At 36.8% G+C, this 19,953-nt stretch overlaps 1 protein-coding gene across 2 annotated transcripts in view; it reads left to right on the top strand.

The window, feature by feature from the left end:
- Positions 1-19,953, top strand: part of USO1 (USO1 vesicle transport factor) — an 86,298-nt gene that overhangs the window by 43,845 nt on the left and 22,500 nt on the right. For both annotated transcript variants that reach the window (XM_008693227.2, XM_040625361.1), the window contains exons 8-10: positions 3,688-3,808; positions 15,361-15,539; positions 19,137-19,277. In XM_008693227.2, the coding sequence (XP_008691449.1) occupies positions 3,688-3,808; positions 15,361-15,539; positions 19,137-19,277 (441 nt within the window). The remainder of the gene's footprint in view (positions 1-3,687; positions 3,809-15,360; positions 15,540-19,136; positions 19,278-19,953) is intronic.

Here is a 19,953-nt window from a genome sequence, read left to right as displayed (position 1 = left end):
TTAAATCCCATCTACTTAGGAATTTTGAACATCTTTCCTTCACGAAAATATCACTATATATCTTAAACTTGATGTTGTTCTGTTCTTCTCTTGGCCCTCAGTATAAATAAGATGATACCATACAAATCTTTTTTTTTTTTTAATTTTCGATTCTATTTTATTTTATAATTTATTTATTTATTTACCTCTTTTTCTTTTTTTAAGATTTTATTTTAAAGTAATCTCTACACCCAACATGTGGCTCAAACTTACAACCGTGAAATCAAGAGTCACATGTTCCACTAACTGAGCCAGCCAAGCACCCCACCATAGTAACGATTTAATGAGGAGATTCTCTCACCATGGATTGTTATTAGTATCATTATGATTTATTTTCATTTCAGATAGAATTTGTGTGTGTGTGTGTGTATAACTGTATTAGCTTGGTTTTTAAATATGACATTTCTTTTAACCCTACTCTTTTTTCCTGCTCTCAACCTTTTTCTCAATTTTTTTTGTTTTTTGGGTTTTTTTTTTTTTTTTTTTTAAGATTTTATTTATTTATTCGACAGAGATAGAGACAGCCAGTGAGAGAGGGAACACAAGCAGGGGGAGTGGGAGAGGAAGAAGCAGGCTCATAGCAGAGGAGCCTGATGTGGGGCTCGATCCCGTAACGCCGGGATCACGCGAAGGCAGACGCTTAACCGCTGTGCCACCCAGGCGCCCCTTTTGGGTTTTTTTCTTATTGTTTTTTAAGGTAGGCTTCAAGCCCAGCACAGAGCCCAGTGTGGGACTTGAACTCATGACCCTGAGATCAAGACCTGAGCTGAGATAGAAAGTCGGACGCTTAACCATCTGAGCCACACTGTACCCCACCTTTTTCTCAATTTTTATTTGAGACAAATAAGATGATTCTCTATGTTGCTTTTCATTAATTTTATGATTAGGGATTAAGTTATATATTTTTTTAACTTCTAGATTCTTGGTTTTTGTGTTTTACAGCTGTCCTTTTTTGGGTTTAGTAAACCTGTTCATTTGAATTTTTTGTGGCTAATTACTATCATAACATTATGTAATATAACACAACATAATACACCTCAGTTGACACCAGCGACCAGAGGCAACTAAATGGTACCTCTCGTAGTTCTTATTGGCACTCTGTGATTGCCTGGAACAATATACTACCCTTTTGCCTTCTTGTGTCTTTTTCTTTTTTTATTCTTCTTTAAAAATAATTTTCTTTTTTTCTGTTTAATCAACTTTCTAATTGTACTCAATGATAGTTGTCAACATTGACTAGCCTCCCTGGGTGCATATCAGTAAAGATTTTTAGCCCCACTTTGTTTTATATTTGAAACATTAATTTTGATCTGGATTAGAGAATTAGTTGGTCATTTACCATAGATGCACCGACACTATCCTATTTATGTATGTTACTTAGTGCTTAAAAATTAGCAAGAAGGATTGAAAAACTCAGGAGTTAAGTATGTGCTCACTCCTAAGTGATAGACTATAATTCCATTCTTTAATTTTTTATTATGAGAAATGTAGACACATACAAAAGTAGAGAGAGCACAGACAAACCTGTCCCCTACACCCATCAGTTTTCAAGATTTTCTTATATTGTTTCATCTACCCCTCCTCTCACCACTGTCCTTTATTTTTGACTGGAATATTTAAAAGCATTGAAACAATCAGTATAATTTCACCATTACATACTTCCATATACATACTATATATGTATATCCTGATATAACTATAATGCCATTATCACATTTAACAAGTTAACAATGATGTCTTAGTCCTCAGTTTCAATAAGATAACCGTTACGTATTCAGGTTTTCCATTTATCTTTTACAGTTGGTTTTTTCAAATCGGGGTCCAGACAAGGTTCTCTTACTATTTGATTGTTCTGTCTGTTCCCTTATCTAAAGGGCTTGATTAGGTTTTGGTTCACATTTTTGCTAGGATATTTCCTAGATGATGCAGTGAACTGAATTTTGTAACACATGAGGAAACGTGTAATATCTGGCTGCGTCACTTTCAGTCATCAGTGGATTTGACTTGGATCTCTCCGTTGTAAATTGTCTATCAACTTACATCGGATTCATCAGTTACATCTGACCATCCATTAATGATCATTGTCTTAATCAGTTATTTTGTGAAGAGTTGCAAAATGATGATTTCTATAATTCTGTCATTATTTCACATTTATTAAGCTATAATCTTCTGCAAAGAACTTTACTCGTCAAGTAGTCTAATTTGTTACCCTGAAATATAGTTCATACATGAAAAGCAGAATAAATAAATAAATGCCTTTAATAACCAGTTTTTAAAGTAAGGACGTGGTGTCCACTTACTTTAAATGACTGGTGAGTATACTTTCATTCTTAATAGCATTTTAGTGGGTGTATTTGATTAGAGCAATGTATCTCTGTATAATCAGGAAAAATAAATGAACATGTGTTGAGAACTTAAAATATAAGTACTATATACATATAAACCTGGTAGCTTCCAGAGAAGTTATTTTATCTCCTTTACTTCAAATAAAAATCCTGTAACAAAGGTATTATTCTTGTTTTACGTATGGGTATACTGAGACTCAGAATTTATGTAATTTGCTTAAGATTGTACAACTAGTACGTAGGACAACCATTTCTAAAACCCACTTTATCTAACTCAGAGCTTTAGTGTTCTTTCTACTGTATTCCTTCCCCGGTTTGGTAGCATTTAAACCGGAGTTGGCAACACTAAGTGGGAGAATTTGACACCCAAAAATAACTGCTTTTGCCGTTCTCTCATCTCATTGTTGAGATTTGACCCGAGAATGAGTAGAGCAAGTCTAGTAAGGCCATAGGCTTTTTTTTTCTTTTCTTTTCTTTTTTTTTTTTAAGTCTTATGTGACTGCTTATCTACTCAATAAGCTAATTTGCCTTTTTAGGACTTCTGAACTACCCCTTTGCTATTCTTCCTTCTCTTAAGTAATACCTGCTTTTTTCCTAAAAAATACCATTTTTTATAGAAAATGCTATTTCAAGGAAATAGCAAATGGTATTGCTACAAAATACTTGTTATTTAATGGTGAAATAAACAGAAAAGAGTAACTGAGTTTTTCTTGAATGATAATGAAGAGGTTGCAGAATATAAACTAAATCCAGCTTAAAGGAGCTGAGAAAAACTAAGAATCAGAAACAAAGACTACTGTGAATTGTTTTATGCATCTTTTTCTATCGACTTAGAATCAAGTCTTGGGAATTTAGGGGCCAGATAATTACAGGAAAATAGGAACTTTGTCTGCCAGAATGTGATGATGTTGGCAGATTTATATTATTGAATTCACAGTTTCATACTATCGCTAGTGTGAAGCATATACAGAAGCATTCCTGAGACATATAATTATGCCCAGCTCTCTTAGGCCACAATTAAAGCTAAGTAATGATAGATGAATATGTAAGAATTGTTGTGTATTTACATGGTGCAGTGAAAAGATAATGGAATTAGGAGTTGGTAGACTCCTTGTCTAGGCTCCGTCCCTTTGAGATCTATAATCTTGGGGCGGCATATTGCTCTCCTTCTCTGTCCTTTTTTCCCCCATCTATAAAATGAAAGAGTTAAACTTGTGAAATTCCTGCACTTCTAAAATTCTGTGGTTTTTAAATGTCTTCTAAAAGTTGTTCTCTACTAAACATTATCTTTTTTTCTCCTAAGGGTGTGTTACTACTGCAGGCACTAACAAGAAGCAATGGAGCAATCCAGAAAATTGTTGCTTTTGAAAATGCTTTTGAGAGACTACTGGACATTATTACAGAAGAGGGGAACAGTGATGGAGGTACAGTATGAGGAGAGTGATTTGAAGAGATTCCTCACTAAATTGTTAACTTTTAGGGAATGCGATTAGAGGGAGAAATGAGGACTCATACTTGATATTCTTTCTTTCATTATGGTTTGTGGGTATGGATTTCTTTTTATTTATCCTATTTGATATTTGTTAGGCTTCTGGAATCTAGGTTGGTGTCTTAAATCATTTCCAGAAAACCTCAGCTATCTCTCTTCAAACACATTTTCTTCCATCTTTCTAAACTCAGAATCAATTCTCTGTCATCTGATTTGACTCTCACTTTATTTTACTTTCTCTTCTGTGTTTTCTGTCTTTTTGTCTTTCCAGGCATTATTCTGGTTTATTATTTCTGACCTGTTATCTATTTCATCAATTCTTTCTTCACCTACATTTTTTTTATTACTATTTTAAGTTTTTATTTAAATTCCAGTTAGTTAATATACAGTGTAATATTAGTTTCAGATGTGCAATGTAGTGATTCAATACTTCCATACAACACCCAGTGCTCATCACAAGTGCCCTCCTTAATCCCACCACCTATTTAACCCATCCCCCTGCCCACCTTCCTTCTGGTAACCATCAGTTTGTTCTCTGTAGTTAAGAGTCTCTGGTTTGCCTCTCTCTTTTTTTTTCCCCGTTCTCGTCTGTTTTGTTTCTTAAATTCCACATATGAGTGACATTATACGGTATTTGTCTTACTTTGACTTATTTTGTTTAGCATAATACTCTCTAGCTCCTTCCATGTCGTTGCAAATGGGAAGATTTCATTCTTTTTTGTGGCTGAGTGATAGTCCATTATATATATACCACATCTAATTCCATTCATCAGTCAGTGGATACTTGGGCTGTTTCCATAGTTTGGCTATTGCAGATAATGCTGCTATAAACATTGGGGTGCATGTGTCCTTTTGAACTAGTATTTTTGTGTTCTTTGGGTAAACGCCTAGTAATGCAACTGCTGGATTATAGGGTAGTTCTATTTTTACCTTCTTGAGGAACTTACATACTGTTTTTCAGAGTGGCTCTACCAGCTTGCATTCCCTCCCACAGTGTAAGAGGGTTCCCCTTTCCCCCATCCTCTGACAGGTGTGTGGTGGTATCTCATCCTGGTTTTGATTTGTATTTCCCTGATGATGAGTGATGTTGAGCACCTCTTTTCATATCTCTGTTAGCCATCTGTGTGTCTTCTTTGGAAAAATACCTATTTATGTCTTCTATTTTTTAATTGGATTATTAATTTGGGGAGTATTGAGTTTTATAAGATAGTTCTTTATATATTTTGGATACAAATGCTTTACCAGATAAGTCATTTGCAAATATCCCATTCTGTAGGTTACCTTTTAGTTTTGTTGATTGTTTCCTTTGCTGTGCAAAAGCTTTTTATTTTAATGACATAGCAAAAGTAAGCTTGGTGTTCATCTTCACCTATATGTAATCTGTTGTTAAACATGTCTATTGAGAGATTTTTTTTCCCCCATTTTTATTGAAACATAATTGACCTACAAGTTTAAGGTGTACAACATGATTTGACTTGATATTTGTGAAATATAAGTTTAGTCAACATACATCTATTGAATTTTTAATTTCTCTTTTCTTGGAAGTTCTGTTCGGTTCTTTAGAAAACTTGCTGTGTAATTTTTTATAATTTCCTTTTCTCTGCAGATATTTTTTTCTTTTCTTTATAATAAAGATTTATTTATTTACTAGAGAAAGAGAGAGCAAGGGGAGGGGCAGAGGGAGAGGGGGAGAGAAAAAAATCCCAAACTGACTCTGTGCTGAGCGGGGAGCCCAACAATGGGGCTCAATCCCACAACCCCGAGATCACCACCTGAGCCGAAACTAAGAGTCAGATGCCCAACCAACTGCACCACCCAAGTGTCCCTCCCTGCAGATATTTTCAACTTACTATTTATTTCTGCAAACACAAGAAACAATTATTTCATAGTCTGTGTCTGTCTGATAATACCAATTTTAAGTCTTCGTGGATCTGGAACTTTTGCTCCATTGGTTCTAATGCATTGTACAGTGTTTTCTTTGTGCATGGTTATCTTTGATTAGGTGTTATGTTTTACTTAACAGAAGAATTATTCATAGGAATTTGAAGCCTAGGATAGAGGTAATTTCTTTTAGAGAAAACATTGTAGTTTCTGCCAAGCCCTGGGAATGCAGTTTATCTGGGATTAACTTAATCCAGGTTTAGGGTTTGAAATTTCCTAGACCACTCAGGCAGTTCAAACCCAGGCACTAAGATCTGTGAGGACTACTTAACTTTTGGTTATTCTCACCCAGAGGATATAGCCCTTTGAAGTCCCAGCTTATTAGTGGAGAGTTTTCTGTTAGATTCCTTTCCCACCTTGTGTATGCTCTTGGCTTTGATTTATTTTCTCTCTGCCCTGTGAGTCTGTCAAAATGAAAGTTTTCAATTTTTTAAGATTGAGAAATGTACCCTTGCCAAAAGTATCTATGCATGTTTACCTCACTAAGATAACCATTTTCCTATCAGTGTTAGCCTGCTAAACTAAACTCTTCATTGCTCCTGAGACTTTTTTGTTTTTTAATTCAATGTTTTTAGTTGTTTTTAATGAGAGGTTGATCCAAAAACCTAGCACTGGGGTTGGAAGAGAAAATTAGCTTATTTGCATTGATTGAACTGAGATCAGCAAGTTGAGTAGCATAGTTGACATTTGGCCATATTAATCAGGAGGGGAGGGCCAGCCTAGAGATAAAGATTTGCGTGTCTAGAATATAGATGGCAGATGAAACAAAGTTAGATAAATGAGATAAAAGATAAAATGAGTCAGGGTGAGTAAGGAGTGAGAAGGGAAGTGCTAAAACAAAACTTAAGCAATACTAATAGTTAAGGGATGGTAGAGGAGCAACTATTGGTAAAAGAGACTGAGGGCTGAGAGGCAGGAGGAAAACCTCTGTAGAAGGGTCTGGGGAGTGGGTAGCATTGTTAGAAGCTGCTCAGGTGTCAGACAAGATAAGGCAGAAATACACCTTTGGGATTTAGGACATGAACATCATCGATGACCTTGGGGAGAGCAGTTGTGTATAGTGGTTGCCTCAGAATCTATTTTGCAGTGAGAGGAGCGAGTCAGAAATGGGAAAATATAATAGTAGAGAAAACTCATTCAACGAATATGGAGAAGTTAGGGGAGAGAAGTGAATAGGAACTGGAGGTTGACAGGGAATGTTTTTTATCCTCTTAAATTTTTTGTTGACATATGAAATATTTCAAACATACAGAAAACAGTAAGAAATAGTGTAACAAATATTAGTGCATCTATCGTCCAATTCTATTAAATGTTTACAATTTGCTGTACATGTTTTAGATTTTTGAGAAAGAAAGCACAGTTAAGTCCATCGTATAACTGTTCTCTGTATAACTGTAACAAAGTTAAGCCTCTGTAGAACTGTTACTCTCCCTTCCTTCCCTAAGATTACAGTATTTTGATTTTGTTTTCCCATTCAGTGAGTGTTTTTATACTTTTTTAAAAAGATTTATTTAGTTTAGAGAGAGAGTATGCATGAGTAGGTCAGAGGGAGAGGGGGAGAATCCCAAGCAGACTCTCCACTGAGCGTGGAGCCCAGTGTGAGGCTCAGTCTCACAACCCTGAGATCGTGGCCTGAGCCAAAATCAAGAGTTGGGCACTTACCCAACTGAGCCACCCAGATGCCCCTGTTTTTATACTTTTAACATGTATTTGTGTGATTCTACACACACACACACACACACATCATAATAAACCATATATAACATTATTTTGCATGTTCTCAAACTAGATAAAAAGCATCCTTCTGAATATAATTTTACAACTTGCTGTTTTTTTATCCAACCTTATGTTTTTGAGATTTATCCATGTTGATACATATTACTCTAGTTTATTCATTTTAAGTGCTATTTATTATTCAGTAGTATGAATATTCTATGATCTATTTTTTTTTTTAATTTTATTTATTTGAGAGAGAGACAGCACAAGCAGGGGGGAAGGGCAAAGGGAGAGGGAGAGGCAGATTCCCTGCTGAGCAGGGAGCTCAACTTAGGGCTACATCCCAGGATCCCAAGATCACAAACCAAGCTGAAGACAGAACGCTCAAGCCACCCAGGTGCCCCTATGATCTGTTTGTTTGTTTTTTTTTGATTGAGTTGACAATTAGGCTGTATCTATTTTTGGTAATATAAACTGTTACTGTGAATGGTCGTTATGCGTCTCCTTGTATATGAAGTTTCTCTACACTGTATACCTACAAATAGAATTACACTTTTTTCATCTTTACCGCATATTGCCAAATGGCTTTCTTAAGTGGCTTTATCAGTTTATGTATCTATCAGCAGTGTTTTCAGGTTTCTTTTTCTTCACATTTCTTCAATCCTTGCTTGCCAGTTTGATGGGTATCTCATTGAGATTTTCACTTTTCATTTCGTAAACTAATGAGATTAAGCATATTTTCGTGGGTGTTTATGCCATCTGATTTTGTTGATTTGTCTTTTACCCCTCTGAATTACCTGCTTGCGCTTTTAGTGTAAGATTGTTTTTCCTTTCCCAGTTGATTACTGAGAGTTCTTTATGTATTCTGGATACTAATCCTTTGTTAATTTTTTTTTTTTTAAAGATTTTATTTATTTATTTGACAGAGAGAGACAGCCAGCGCGAGAGGGAACACAAGCAGGGGGAGTGGGAGAGGAAGAAGCAGGCTCTTAGTGGAGAAGCCTGATGTGGGGCTCGAACCCAGAACGCTGGGATCACGCCCTGAGCCGGAGGCAGATGCTTAACCGCTGCGCTACCCAGGCGCCCCTAATCCTTTGTTAATTATACATGTTTCAATTATCTTTTTCTAGTCTATAGTGTTTCTATTAAAGTTTAAAATTTTAACATAGTCACATATATTGACTTTTTTTTAAGATTGTATTTTTAAAAATATTTATTTATTTGAGAGAGAGTGAGAGAGGGAGGGGCAGAGGGACAAGCAGACTCCCCACTGAGCACAGAGCCCAATGTGGGGCTCATTCCCCGGACCCTGAGATCATGACTTGAGCTGAAGTCGGATGCTTAACCCACTGAGCCACCCAGGCACCCTCATTTATTGGCTTTTTAAAAAATAGTTTATGCTTTTGTGTCTTATTTTAAAAATTTCTCTCTACCTCAAGGTTGTAAAGAGTGTTTTCATCATTTTCTTCTACTAAAGGCTTTTCAGTTTTGTCTTCTACATTTAATTAATATGGGTTTTGCATTTGAATGATGGTGTGAGATTTGTAGTCAAACATCCATGTGTGTGAAGGTCTCTTTCTAAGTACTCTGTTCTGTTCCATTTGTCACACGCTGCACTAAAAACATACTTTTTAAATTACTAAACCTCATAATAATCTCTTATCTATTAGAATATAGGAAAAATCTTTTATATTGTTTGGTTCCCGGATCCAATTCCAGTGTTAGATACCAGCAGGGTATTTGAGAATTCAACTCAGTTCTGACACTGTCTATCCACAGATAGCATCAGATTCCATAGGTTGAGGGTTGAGTCCTACAAGACTGCCCTCCACCCTCCCCCTTCAGATGCCAATCACAAGCCCCAGGCTGTTACCTGTGCTTTTGACCTACTTCACAGAATTCAGAGAAACACATGTTTACCAGTTTATTAAAGAATATGAATCAACAGCCAGATGAGGAAATACACAGGGAGAGGTCCTAAACAAAGAAGCTTCTGTCCTTGCGAAGCTTGGGTCCCAGCTTAATGACACGTGGAAGCATTCTGGTTCCCCAAGTGTGGAGGCTCTCTGCAAAGGAGCAAAAAACTGTCCTCTTGGGTATTTATGGAATCTTCATTAAAAATTCATGATTGACTAAGTCATTGGCCATTAGCTGGTTCAGCCTCTAGCCTCTCCCTCCTTCCTGGAAGTGGGGAGAATTCCTGGGGGGGACTGAAAGTTCCAACCCTATAGTCACATGGTTGGTCCTCCTGGCAACCAGCACCCGCCTTTGGGTGGGGTCCCAAAATCACCTTCATTAATAGCAGGATACCCATTTCACCTTTATGGCTCTGAAGGGTTTTCAGAAACTGTGAATGAAGATCAAGTAGCTGAGAAATATATTTTGGTCATCTGAATGAATTCTGAAGCCCTCTTCTCAATTGCGTTAACACGCCTTTCCCTTTTGTTGTTTATTTGAATGAAATTTGTTTGCTAATCAAGTTTGTATATTAAAAATAAATATATGTATATATGTATTTTTTTTAAGTAACCTCTGAACCCAGTGCGGATCTCAAACTTAGAACCCCAAGATCAAGAGTCACATACTCTACTGATGAGCCAGCCAGGCCCCCCCCGTTTGAATTTTGATTGGAAATATATTGGGTTTACAGATTAATTTAAGGAGAATTATCATCTTTGTGTATTGACTTTTCCCATTCATGAACCCAGGTCTATCTCTTAATTTATTCAGATTTTTTTTTAGATCTTTGAGTCATGTTTTATAATGTTGAACAAAAGAGTGTTACACCTTTTTTTATTAGATTGATTCCTAGACATCTTACCGTTTTTGTTACCATATGAATGGGATCTTTTTCTGTTACATTCTCAAACTGGTCATTACTTGATTTTTCTATGTTGATTTTGTGTCCAACCACCTTATTAAACCATTAGTTCTAATTGGGCTTTCTGTGTAAACAATCCTATTTTCTACTTATAAAAGTGATCGTTTTTCTTCCTTTTTAATTCTGACACTTTTCTTTTTTGTCTTATTGTGCTAATTAGAATCTTTAATACAGAGTTGAATGTTGCTGACTTTCATGAGAATACTAAAGTTTGATTTTTGCTAAGAGTTTTTATCGTGAATGAATCTTCAATTTTAGTGGATTTTTTTCTATCTATGGAGATCATCAGATTATTCTTCTTCTTTAATCTATGAGGGTTTTTTCTTTAAAATGAGAGAGACTGCAACCAATATAAGCAGGTTGAGAAGAGGGAGGATATAGGAAGAGAGAGGATGATCAGTCAGTGATACATAATACCTAAAAAAGGAGGAAGGAATGGAATCCAGAGTAGGGGGTAGGAGTTGGTTTTTAAGATAGGAAAAGAAGCACATCTTCCATCATAATGGGGAAGGCACAGGTGGAGATGTAGGTCCTTTTTCAGAGCTGGTGGTAGGAAGTTGAATTGAAAATAGAGTCATATGCTAAGAGTGAAAGAGGAGGACACAGTTAAGAATTATGAAGAAGGTAAAAAGTCTTTTGGAGAATAGGAGAGCTAGTTGACTCTTGTAATTAGGAAGATTTCCAGGCAGGGATAAAAGCCTCATTGAGGGTTTTCACTGTGATTTTACAGCACTGCAGACTGCTTGATTAGGTGATTCTGTTTCCCCACTCCTTTCCAGTACTCAGCTGCCTAGGTGCTATAGAGGAAAAAAACCAAGCAGTTAATTTTTCACAGAATTATATGTTTTCCAAGAAGGTGCTATGAAAAGACACTAAGATGAGAGAACTTAGTTTATTATCTACAGAGTGAAGAAATGAAGATCTATATAATCTAAGTCAGATAGGGAAGAAAGGAAAGACAGAGGGGGGTCCTAAAAAGGAAGAAAGAAGACTTGTTGATGGGTTGAAAGTCTCAGGGAAACCATAGAACAGATATGTTGAGAATACTTAGCGGGAAAGATGGGAGGTTTTTATAACGGAGTAAGAATTTTCTCTGAAGATGAGGCCAAGGAACTGAGAAGTCCAGGTATTAAATGGATTTTTTTGAAATCAAGAGTGACAGCAGGAAGTCGAGAAAGATGTTGAGCAAGATGCCAGCGATGCTTTCAGTGAACAGAGTAGTGACCACGGTGTTGTTACATAACTGCGATGAGGAGTGGTAAGAGATGGTATGGCAGATGGCCTGATCCTCAAGGAAACAGGAGATCTTATGAGAAGGCAGAGGAACTATGGTCTCTGGAAAGTACACTGGGCTGGGAGGATCATAGATTCCACATTCTGACCCTAAGGTACATGGGATTGAGAGCATGAACTGCCTGCACTTCAGAATGTTACAGGGTAAGGCAGCTTCTTTATTTTTTTTTTAAGATTTTATTTATTTATTTGATAGAGAGCACAAGCAGGGGGAGCGGCAGAGGGAGATGGAGAAGCAGGCTCCCTGATGAGCAGGGAGCCCACTGTGGGGCTTGATCCCAGGCCCTGAGATCATGACCTGAGCTGAAGGCAGATGCTTAACCGACTGAGCCACCCAGGCACCGAAGGCAGCTTCTTTAAAGAAAAATACATTTCAGGGCACTGGGTGGCTCAGTCAGTTAAGCATCTGCCTTTGGCTCAGGTCATGATCCTGGGGTCTTGGGATTGAGTCCTACATCGTGCTCCCTGCTCAGTGGGGAGTCTGCTTCTCCCCCTCTCTCTGCCCCTCCCCCTGCTTGTGTGAGCTCTCTCTCTCCAAAATAAATAAATAAATCTTAAAAAAAATAAAAAACATTTCATGAAGTGATTGAGGGTATAGTAGGTTTTATTAACCAGTATTTGGGAGTTTGAGGTAGCATGTTGAAAGAGTTTGAAAGGAGATAAAGCATTCTAAGATGAGAAAATGGAAGTGCATAGGTGATAGCGACGTATGTATTTTCAGAGATGACCAAGGAAAACAGAATTTTAAGGAAAGGTAGAATTAGCTAGTCTTTAGGATTGCTAAGATAAGTTCCAGTGACTCCTTGTAACTATTGCTGGCCTTCAAAGCTCTAGAATTCACTTTGCACAGTGGAGGGAAGGCCTGCCAGTTATTGTGAGGGCTTTGACATTCTGTTTCCTCCAGAGCCTTCAGATGGTCCTAATGGCAGATCTTATTTAATGGAGATTTCTGGTCCTGAATAAGAGACAGATTCAGTGGATCCTCCTTAGGAGGTGAGGATCCACATGGTTCAGCAGCATGAGGTAAGAAAGCCTCTAATTTGGAGAGATCAGGACTGGTTAAATCAGAGGTTTTTATATGCACCTTAAGCATTTTATTTCAAGTTAAATGTAGTAATTTTTTAAAAATACGCATTGATATACTGATCTTTTGAGTTAGGGCCAGAATCTTTTCTTCGAATAGGGGTCGACTGATTGGAGTTGGAGTTTTTCCATCATCTTTCTGCATCTTTCTTACATCACATCTACAATACATCATGTAGGATTTGCTTTTTGATTTCTTTGAAGTGCAAGATCTTTATGGGTTTTTACAATTACTTGTTTTTTAGACTTGCATTACTATGTATAACAACAGCTATTCTTAATGACTTGCTTTCATTGAGTTTTGCCAAAGACTTAGTTTTTATAAAAATAGCTCTGTTATGGGGCGCCTGGGTGGCACAGCGGTTAAGCGTCTGCCTTCTGCTCAGGGCGTGATCCCAGTGTTCTGGGATCGAGCCCCACATCAGGCTCCTCCGCTATGAGCCTGCTTCTTCCTCTCCCACTCCCCCTGCTTGTGTTCCCTCTCTCGCTGGCTGTCTCTATCTCTGTCGAATAAATAAATAAAATCTTAAAAAAAAAAAATAGCTCTGTTATTATATAGTCATTCGCTCATATCTATAGGGAATACATTCCAAGACCCCCAGTGGGTGCCTGAAATCATAGATAGTACCAAACCCTATATATACAGTGTTTTTTCCTATACATACATACCTATGATAAAGTTTAATTTATAAATTAGGCACAGTAAGAGATTAACAACAACTAATAATAAAATAGAACAATTGTAACAATATACTGTAATTAAAGTTGTACGAATGTGATTTTATTCTCTCTGTTTCTGAAAATATTGTGCTGTACTCACCTTGCTTCTCGTGATGATGTGAAATGATAAAATGTCTATGTGATGAGATGGAGTAAGTTGAATGACGCATTGTGACGTAGCATTAGGCTACTATTATTAACCTTCTGACACTAAATCAGGAGGAGGACCATCTGCTTCTGGACTGCACTTGATCACAGATAAGTGAGACCTCAGAAAGTGAAACTGCAGATAAGGGGGGACTGTTATTTGGCAATTTATATAATAGTTAATTAATAACTAGTGCAATAGCATGGTTGATTTGTAAATTACAAAAGTAATTTTCTCTTAGATACCATACCAAAGGCATGATCCATGAAAGAAAAAGTCGATACATGGGACTTCGTTAACGTTAAAAATTTCTCTACAAAACACTGTTAAGCTGCTCTAAAAAATAAAGTCTTTTTTTTTTTAAGTTTTATTTATTTAAGTGATCTCTACACTCAACAAAGGTCTTGAACTCAAACAACCCTAAGATCAACAGTCGTATGCTCTTGCAACTGAGCCAGCCAGGTGCCCCCAAAATAAAGTCTGTTAATTAAAAAAAATAAAAAGAGCAACTGATTTTTGTAAACATAAAGCCCAACTAGTAGGAGTAAAAGTGTGTACCATACAGAGGAACCTACTAGCTGTGAACATCTAGTATCAATCATATTTTTAACAGAAGAAACACATCCTTAATCAAACTAGCACTTAGTAAAGTAGAGATCACTTGGCAAGCTTTAAGCCATGATAACAGTGTAAGCTGTAGTGCAGATGAAAGTACCCTGTAGAATAGTATGTTGTAAGCAGAGATAGGAATAAATGGAGAACAGGAACCAGGAAGGACAGGAAGCCTGAGGAGTGGCCAGAGATCTGTAAGGAAAATGAAGAGAGAGTAGTTAGTGTTTTAGAAACCAAGGGAAGAGGAAGTTTCAAGGCAGGACATCAAGACAATGATGTTAGGTGCTTCTTAGAGATTAAATAAGATGTGGTTGATTCATTCAACGGACATCTAATAGTGACCTGATATTTATAGATCTGATATCTTGTCTCTGTCTCTTACTCTGAGGACATAGAGTAAGTCCCTGTAGCCTAGGAGGGCATTCACATTCCTGTCTTTATGAATTATAATCTAGTGGAGAAGACAGATACTGCATAATAAAAGGAGCAGGCTTTTGTGAAAACATGTAGCTGGTGATACTAGCCTGGTCATCAGGTCTTGATGTTTAATCTGGGATCTGAAGAAAAAATATAAGTTACTGAGGTGAGTGGGTAGTTGAACAGAGTGGTCAAGAGCTCAGTGGAGACCTGAGAAAGAGCACACAACTTGTGGCCTATGGTCATCAGGAGTCAGAGTAGGCTTTCTTCCTTGCCGTAGTGAAGAAATGCTGAGCTTGGAGATTTGTCTTTTTAAAAGTGTTTGGTGGAGGGGATCTGGGTGACTCAGTCAGTTAAGTGTCGGACTCTTGATTTCAGCTCAAGCTCGGTCATGATATCAGGGTCATGAGATTGAGCCCCCCCTGGGGCTCTGAGCTCAGCATGGAGTGAAATCTGCTGGTCCCTCTCTCTCCCCCTTTGCTCCTCCCCTGCACACAGGCACGCATGTGCATGACTCTGTCTCTCTCTAAAATAAATAAAATCTTTAAAAAAAGAAAAAAAAAAGATTCTCTCCCTCTTCCTTTGCCCCCCCTCCCCCTGCAAAAAGTGTTTGGGGATTGAATTTTCCTTCGGGTTTTATCAGCCTTAACACTTCCATTTTACATTCTTTTCCTAGGTATAGTAGTGGAAGATTGTCTGATTTTGCTCCAAAACTTGTTAAAAAACAACAATTCCAATCAAAATTTTTTTAAAGAAGGCTCATATATTCAACGTATGAAACCTTGGTTTCATGTTGGAGATGAAAATTCTGGCTGGTCTGCACAGAAAGTGACTAACCTGCACGTAATGCTACAGGTATACTGTAGTTAGAATAAATGTGATAAGAATTTTGACAATGTTCCTTTCAAAGAAAAGAAAATTGCTTGTGTTTGATAAATCTAGGATATTGAGTTGGTTTCACATGGGCTTGAAAAAAAACCTTTTAATATGAAGATTTGCAGTTATGCTCAGAGATCCTCGGCCATTAACCTCCTCTCCCAACCCCCATTACATACACCCATCACTCAGCTTCAGTAATTATTAACATCCGGCAATGTTGTTTCACCTTTTATTCCCCTTTCTTGCCCTGCTGGATTATTTTAAAGCAAATCCAAACATAGAATGTCCTGATGAGTTTTATACCCAGGGAATAATAAGAGTGTTCATTTGAATTTTTTAAATCTGCTTTCTTCAATTAAGGCTTTAATGTTCAGAATACTATGTTCAGCAAATAAATTCATTCAGTAAACATTTACTGGGATCTAGGAACTGACTGCTAGGAAATGAATGATAATGTGCCTGCCCCCAAAGATTAATAAACTGTTTTAAATCTGATATGGGTTAAACTGACACATCACCTGTAATTTTATTTAGGCTTTACGGTGAAAGCTTAGTGGTGATGGATAGTAAAAGTGAAGACAGTAGGATCCCAAATGACTTCTGCATCAGGGAATTTATGAAATTCTTTGAAGTATTTTACTTACTTATTCCTTTATTATTCCTTCTCAATCCTCTAGTTTATACACTAGCCTCCCAACTTACTGACTCCCTGGTGATTCTTATGGGTCTTTGAATATCTCTGAATTGTGCCTGCCTTCCTGAAGTTGTTTTCCTCAAAACTAGATGGATAGTTTCTCTAGTAATTAGAGTCTGAATACTGCTGCATGCCCTGGGAATTGGCTGTGTAGGGTTGATTGATAATTAGGGTGACCAGATGCCCCATTTTGCCGGGATGGTATTATTTTGTAATTACTGTAACAGTGTCCTCTTTCACTTCTAAACTGTCCCGATTTAGATAATAAATTATAGTTACCCTATATAGAATATTCCTAAGAACGGTTAGGAAAATATTTAACGGGAGAACATGGATAGAGTCTTTCTATTTTATACTCTCCCCTTCATCATTTCTATTTTCATGTGTCAGAATTACATATTTCAAGACTCTATTAGTTTTTCATACTTTCAAAATAGGATGCTAAGTAGTAAGCTTGCTATCTTTGCCCAACACCACTTTCTTAATAAAGGAAATTCCTCTAGAGAAGTACCTTTCAAAATGTGATTAGACAGAGTGAAGGGATCTGGTGATGTGCAAAAACATATATATATCCTGCCAACCAGTGAAAATTTAAAGTATTGGAAGAGTCCATTCGTGTTTTATAGTTTAGGGTACTATGTAAGGAATTATTTTTTAAGAAAGTGTCGCTGTTTAAAAAGTAAAGTACTATTTTACCCCCCAAAAAATGTGGACTAGAGTACTGAGTATCAGCAAAAAAATTCTAAGTACATAGTAAGTTGATTCTTCAAGTATTCTTGACTTACAGAAAGTGAATAAAATGTTGAAGATTGTAAACGTCTAAATAAAGAAGCTGAGTTTAATTCACTTTAATATCTTCTCCATCTCAAAAATTGAGTAGTTGATACATTTATGATTTTATAGGCCGCAGGTTATCGTCTGCTTTTCAGCCTGTTCCAGGGCTATTTCTTTATAGCCTTATGTAGGGTTGCTTGTACTTTCAGTTCTCTATTATGCACCAAATGAAAATGCATCAAAAATGGTGGTAAACGGTCCTATTTGGATAGATAACGTCCTAACTGGAATTATTCATCATTGCAGTTGAAATCATGATTGATATTAAAAATTCCGTAAGTTGAAATTAATGTGCTTAAGGATATTTTATTCAGATTTTACAGATTAAATTTGGGAGAAACATCTTTTCAAAAATTTTTTTAGTCATAAAACATTTTAATTTTGTCTTGAAATGATAGTGTTATGACTAGTCTGCCTCCTATTCCTACAGGCATGTATACCCTTGTAGACCATTTTTTGGACAGATACTGCCAGCAACTCTCAGGAAGCTCATTACCTTATGAGAGAATCCTTTTCATTTTTGGGTAATTCTAGTTATTAAAAACTTAATCCATATAATGAGGCAAAGTCTGCCTTGATACAACTTCTACAAACTCCCCCTTTGTTTTGCTCTCTGGGAAAATACAAGTCCATTCCTTACAGTATTTTACATATTTGAATGTTGTTATTAAGTCTTCTCTTATTTTCTTATCCTTATATTAAGTAGTCCCTCCTTCTTCAATCACCTTTTCCTACTTCTTTGCCATCTAGAGAATTGATAATTGCTTTTTCTTTTTTTACATCATCAATAAAGATACCCAACTGCTATTAGATTATATTAAGTAATTATTGTTGATTTTGTTAGGTACAGTAATGGCATGATGATTATGTTTTTTAAAATCTTTTTTAGTTAGAGATGCATATAGAAATATTTATGGGAGAAAAGACATCTAGCTTGGTATTTGCTTTAAGTATATATATATATATGTATTCATGTAAGGGTAAGAGGGGAATAAATTAAAAAAACAAAAGCCATGGAGGCCTAACTGGAAAGGTCGAAGGATTTAAACCAATAGGTAATCCTAAAGCCTCTCTCTAGTGACATCAGTGTATTAATCAACCCTCTTTTTTTTTTTTTTAAGATTTTATTTAATTATTGGAGAGAGAGAGAGAGAGAGCGTGAGCTGGGGAGGGCCGGGGGAGAGGGAGTGGCAGACTCCCTGTTGAGCAGGGAGCCCAACTTGGGGCTCAATCCCAGGACCCTAGGATCGTGACCTGAGCCAAAGGCAGACGTCCAACCAACTGAGCTACCCAGGCACCCTTAATCAACCCTCTTAATAAAGTATTATCATAACTTTCCCATTTGATCTTAATATATAAGGCTTTGCACACACATAGACCCATGAGTCTAGTTTTAAAATACAAGATATATATACAATTATTTTGAAGATTTAACTGTGCTGAACATGTTTGGGATGACATTTTTTATGTTTCTCAGATTTCATGTTCAAGTTCAGACTGATCATAGAGCCATAGGATTTAATTAGCATTAACAATCAATGGGGCCAACTCCTTCCCTAATGCATAAATCTTACCATGTCTTCAGTTGTTAGTTTTAGTCTCTCTTTAAGTATCTCCAGTTGAAGGGGAATTTATCACACCTCAAGCCACTCCGTTTTCAGATCTACTCTATAATTAGGTAGTTCACCTTTACTTTGATAAGAAATATACCACCCTGCTACTCATTCATTCATTCGTTCATTTATTGAATATAAACTATGTTATAAATACTGGGCTCGTTCTTCGGAATACAAAAATGACTGAGGCAGTCTGTACTCTGGGAGTTCACAATCACCTGAAGGAGACAAAGCAGAGTAAATGGCATAACGTACTGTGCACTGTTACAGAACTGTTGTTGCCATGAGAGCCTGGAGGGAAGAGCACCTAGATCTGGCTGAGGAGGTGAGGGAAGCCTTCGCATAGATATTCTTGCTCATACAGGTGATGTCCCTCAAGACTTTTTAAATCTTTAAAAGACACATTTTGTTTTCTCTTTTCTTCCACAGCTTGTTCGTGTACTGGTGTCTCCCACCAACCCTCCAGGTGCTACCAGTAGCTGCCAGAAAGCGATGTTCCAGTGCGGCTTACTGCAGCAGCTGTGCACCATCCTCATGGCCACCGGAGTTCCTGCGGATATCCTGACTGAGGTAAACCGCACGGAGGCAGGGCTGCTCGGTGGAAGTTGAAATCGGGAATCCTAAGAATTAGATGTCAGCTAAAGGAAAAACAGTAAAAGTTAGCCACTTTTATATGTTAAATTCCTTATTGATCCTACTAAAATGTAATTAGCATAATGATGACAGTATTAAGCCCCGAAGGTATACTCATTCCTCAAGTTTAATAGTATATAAATAATGTTAAAGCTTACAAGATTTCTCATTAAATTTATTGTATTCAACAGGAGTGCACAGTATGATTTATGTTTTTAATTTTGAGAACCGTATGACTTAGTCAAGTAAGACTTGAGATTTGAGTAGTCTTACATATTCCTAGAATTGTAAAATCTTTTTCCCTGATGTTTGGCATTTTTTGTTTCCTACCTGTTAAGAAAAGGAAATGAGTTTGAAGAAAAGAAAGGTTGAGTTTATTTAAACTATTTTTAAATTTTTCTCAAATTAACACATGCACATTAAAAGAACAGATGATGATAAAAGTTCTATAACAAAAACCACTATCTTTAGCCTCACTCCTTCCTCACTTAAGTCTTGCTTCTCCTTTGTGTAATCCTCTCACTTTACTTCCGTCAGTAATTTGTGTTTAAATCAGTAATCAGGGTTTATAATTTTATGACTATATAAATACTGTTCCCTGCTAAGCCAGGCC

The sequence above is a fragment of the Ursus maritimus genome, unplaced genomic scaffold (assembly GCF_017311325.1).
Source record: "Ursus maritimus isolate PB19 unplaced genomic scaffold, ASM1731132v1 scaffold_8, whole genome shotgun sequence".
Taxonomy (NCBI): Eukaryota; Metazoa; Chordata; class Mammalia; order Carnivora; family Ursidae; genus Ursus; species Ursus maritimus.
This window is presented reverse-complemented; position numbering and strand designations above follow the sequence as displayed.